The 4930-nt window shown below is 36.5% G+C and overlaps 1 protein-coding gene across 1 annotated transcript; it reads left to right on the top strand.

Moving 5' to 3' along the window:
- The first annotated feature begins 3345 nt into the window (after window positions 1–3345).
- LOC140609577 (olfactory receptor 2T1-like) lies at window positions 3346–4431 on the top strand. Its single transcript, XM_072784783.1, has one exon. The coding sequence runs from the start codon at window positions 3475–3477 to the stop codon at window positions 4429–4431; it is 957 nt and encodes a 318-aa protein (XP_072640884.1). The 5' UTR covers window positions 3346–3474.
- Window positions 4432–4930: the final 499 nt, after the last annotated feature.

Here is a 4930-nt window from a genome sequence, read left to right as displayed (position 1 = left end):
TATGCAGATTGCTTAAATAAGAAATTGAGATTCTCACATACATAGTAACAGTTTTGAAATAACTAACATATATGAGTAAAACATTCATATTTTGTTTTGCATTTTATAAAATATATTCACCTAAGAATTTCTCATTTCATCCATAAAGCAACCCTGTTATATTATATTATCTAAATTCAATATAAATGGAAACAGGCTGAAAAAGTTTGGGGAGAGAATCCAAGGTAACAGAATTCTTTAATGTCAGAGAGAGAACTCAATTCATCTGTTTCTAAATTTTGCTTTACTCTATATCTACTACATCATTTCAGGATCAAATTCCCGTATAAAGGCACATAATAACTCTAGACATTTTCTTTTTTTCCTGGGCATTGTTTTAACATTTTCATTTGTACTAATCATAACAAAGCAATATAATCTGTGTTCTACAGAAATTCAACAATTATATGTCCTCCTCATAATGCTTCCTCATAATAAGACAGCAGATGAAAAATCAAACCAAAAGGGGCTTGTTTTTTGGCCAGTTGGACCTTTGTTTGTTGTTGTTGTTGTCGTCATTTTTAGTTTCAGAGATAAAATTTAGTGATTCAACAGTTGCAAATAACAACCAGTGCTCATTATATCAAGTGCCCTCCTTAATGCCTATCACTCAATTATCTCTTCCGCCACCCCCCTCCCTTCCATCAATCCTCAGTTTGTTTCCTAGAGTTAAGAATCTCTTATGGTTTAACCCCCTCTCAATTTTCATCTTATTTTATTTTTCCTTCCCTTCCTCTAGGTTCATCTTTTTGTTTCTTAAATTCCACATGAGTGCAATCATATGGTATTTATCTTTCTCCGACTGACTTATTACACTCAGCATAATACCCTCTACATCCAATCATATTGTTGCAAATGGCAAGATTTCATTCTTTTTGATGGCTGAGTAATATTCCATTGTATGTATATACCATGTCTTTTTTAACCATTCATCTGTCAGTGGACATCTGGGCTCTTTCCAGATTTTGGGACCACTAGATATTTATCCAAAGGATACAAACAGCTATTTGATGGGATATGTGCACCCCAATGTTTGTTTATAGCAGCAATGTCCACAAAAGCCAATCAGGTCTTTTCATGTGCATAAAAGGAAAATAAGGCAAGCCAGCTGCAAACTAGAGAAGACTTTAGAGTTTGCCTTTGTTACTGCTAGGATGATAGGATGAGAGGGAAACAACCACAACAACAGAAAGAAAAAAAAAAAAACAATGAGAGGGGCAGAATAGTATTAAAAATTTTTGGAATGCATATGAATGGTTGAACAGGGAAAGCTACTTGATCTTATAAAGCAATACCTATTTTCTCTTTGATACTGAGATCCTAGGGCATGATCAAATGTTAGGATCAAATTGTGGGAAGTATGGAAACAGAAAACAACTAATATTTAGGCTATCCCATAAACTCGACAACATTTTCCCTGTAGATACACATGTTAATGGGTTCCATTAATGAAAACTAGAAAGATGGGAGAAAAATGAGGCAGATTGGAAATCATGATGAAATGGTACATGGTGTCGGAGAACTTATGAAACCTGGCTCAAATCTTTTGAAATTAGCACCAAAAATAAATAAGATAAGAAAAACACTTTATTCTGTTAAAAATCAGCAGCCATGATTATAATAATTTCTGTGATGTATTCTCAATTATAACATCTTTATTAGCCATATTAATGATTATATATAGTTTAAAATTTAACAGATTCACATTTTTGGCACATTTCATTTGACAACTAATGTAAATATCTAGGTTTTTTTAGAATGTAGGTAGGAGCACAGAATGATTTGAGACAGCCTGGTCCAAACATTTCTTCCATTAATAGTATGTGTGACCATAAAAACATTATTCACAATTCTGCCATCAGTGAGAAAGGGGATTATAGTTCCTCACTTTTTAGGTTTATTGTGAAGCCTTACAAGCCCATATATATGAAGTACTTCACACAAAGTACACTCCTCACAATTATTTTTAATAGCTTTTCGTTTTCTGTGCAATTGACTCACATGCTCATACTTTGAATATTTCTAGAAACATAAATTAGTTTGATCAATCTACCTCAAAAATGTATTGGTAAAATATATCTTGCCATGACATATTCAATATTAAAGCATATAAAAATCATCCTTAACTTTCAAAAACTTTGTTGTAGATGTTTCACAACTGTAGATATCACCTGAAATTACATAAAATATAGGTAACCAATTTTTCTTAATTACTAATCACTATGAAAAAATTAAATTACTAATAATAAGAGGTGATTTATAGCTTAACATGTATGTCTCTGGGCTTAGTTGCTAATGCTAAATTCTAACAGCTAATGCCATTTCTAGTACATAATCTTTTTTTTCAAAAATTTTATTTATTCATTCATGAAAGACAGAGAGAGAGAGAGGCAGAGACATAGGCAAGGGGAGAAGCAGGCTCCAAGAAGGAAGCCCAATGTGGGAATTGATCCCAGTACTCCGGGATCATGCCCTGAGCCAAAGGCAGATGCTCAACTGCTGAGCCATGCAGGTGTCCCTCTAGTACATAATCTTTTTTTAAAAAAGATTTTATTTATTTATTTATTCATGAGAGACACAGAGAGAAAGACAGGCAGAGACACTGGCAGAGGGAGAAGCAGGCTCCATGCAGGAAGCCCGACGTAGGACTTAATCCCAGGTCTCCAGGATCAGGCCCTGGGCTGAAGGCGGCACTAAACCGCTGAGCCACCTGGGCTGCCCACTAGTACATAATGTTAATTCCAATTCTTCATCATCCTAAAATTAAATTTCTTTCTTAAAAATAAAAATAATTCTACAAGAGGGACTTCCCTTTTTTTCTGTGTTTGCAAGAGTGGTTTCCATTTCCCACTTTATTTTTTCCCATACAATTTGATTTTGCAATGCAGATGAACTGGCACCAGGAGAATACTCATAATTCTCACAGCCCATGTAGCAGATCACTCATTTGTAGCTAAGTAGCAGAGATAGATGACTCATAGTCAGTATTGAAATGTTTTTAAGATGGTGCTAATGTTGATTATAATAAAGATTCATTTAATAAGGATAGCAGTTTAAACATATCTAAGACAGTATGTATATGTACACACACACACAGCAGACCAGGGTATATTTAACTGAATAACATGGTTTACACCCTTATGTGTTGTTAAATGTATCACTGTAGTACAATAGCATCTGTTGACATCATCTTGTTCAATGTTTTTAAAGAAATATTGATTCAAAATGATCAATTTTATGTAAAAAACATTCTAGAATAGATTAGTTTCTAGATATCTGTGCTAAAGTTGTAAGAAAATATTTTTAAGAGTTTTCTCCCAAATTTTAGTAGTTTGTTGCCTAACAATCAACCCATATGTTGTTATGTTAATTCTCTGAGGATACTGTCATTTTATTTGGAAGATTGTAGGTCATAGTAGCACCATCATAGGATTAATGGAGATGCACAACACATCCTCTACGGACTTCACCTTCATGGGGCTGTTCAACAGGAAGGACATCTCCGGCCTTCTTTTTCTCATTGTCTCTATCATCTTTTTCACTGCACTGATGGCCAACGGAGTCATGATCTTCCTGATTCGCACCGATTCACGACTTCACACACCCATGTACTTCTTGCTCAGCCACCTCTCCTTCATTGACATGATGTACATCTCCACCATTGTGCCAAAGATGCTGGTTGATTACCTACTTGGTCAAAGAACCATCTCCTTTATGGGGTGCACAGCTCAGCACTTCCTCTACCTCACCCTGGTGGGAGCTGAGTTCTTTCTGCTGGGCCTCATGGCCTATGATCGCTATGTGGCCATCTGCAACCCTCTTCGCTATCCTGTTCTTATGAGCCGCCAGGTCTGTTGGATGATCATAGCAGGTTCCTGGTTTGGGGGCTCTTTGGATGGCTTTCTTCTAACTCCTATCACCATGAGCTTTCCTTTCTGCAACTCGCAAGAGATTAATCATTTCTTCTGTGAGGCACCTGCAGTCTTGAAGTTGGCATGTGCAGACACAGCCCTCTATGAGACAGTAATGTATGTGTGCTGTGTTCTGATGCTGCTGATTCCTTTCTCTGTGGTGATTTCTTCCTATGCTCGAATTCTGACCACAGTCCACCACATGAGTTCAGTGGAAGGGAGGAAAAAGGCATTTGCCACCTGCTCATCTCACATAACAGTGGTGACCTTGTTCTATGGGGCTGCCATGTACACCTACATGCTGCCACACTCTTACCACAGGCCAGCCCAGGACAAAGTCTTTTCTGTGTTCTACACAATCCTTACACCAATGCTAAATCCACTCATCTACAGTCTGAGGAACAAGGATGTGACTGGAGCTCTGAAAAAAGCATTGGCCAGGTTCAAGGGTACACAAAGGGTGGCAGGAGAAGTGTTTTGATAGTGGCTTCTTCTCATGTGGATGGCAAATGGGAGACTTTGTGGACAGTGGTAGCCATGCTCTCAATGAAGGATTAAACTGGAGAGTAGGTTCAATTGTGCAGGATGAAAAAAAAAAGAGAGAGAAAGATCAATATAAAAAAATTCATCCTCTTGATCTTCATTCCTTCATCTTTCTTATACCTTCCCTTTATTCTGTCCTGTTCACCTGTATTCAAAATAAATGCCCAGTGTTTTTCAAGAATAGAAGATAAAATTTCTTGATCTGCAATTTCACCTTTTGGAGATAACATAAATTGCATGAAATTTTAAATGGTATGAAGTACGCTGAGTGCAGAAAGGAAGATGGTACTTTTGGTATAGATGATACTGTTTTAAAACTCTTTGCACCACCTAAAAATAAGAAAAATATTATCTTTTCTATTTTGAAGACTAATACCTGACTCAGCCTTTTAAGAAGACAATTGTGTATCTACCTATGTGTTCCAGTTTGTCAGTTG

Source organism: Canis lupus, chromosome 18 (assembly GCF_048164855.1).
Source record: "Canis lupus baileyi chromosome 18, mCanLup2.hap1, whole genome shotgun sequence".
NCBI classification, from domain to species: Eukaryota; Metazoa; Chordata; class Mammalia; order Carnivora; family Canidae; genus Canis; species Canis lupus.
Note: the sequence above shows the minus strand (reverse complement) of the source record. Positions and strands in the feature narration are given on the sequence as shown.

Bases quoted from the DNA above. Each gene is read 5' to 3' on its own strand.
- LOC140609577 (XM_072784783.1), top strand. From the start codon at position 3,475: ATGGAGATGCACAACACATCCTCTACGGACTTCACCTTCATGGGGCTG.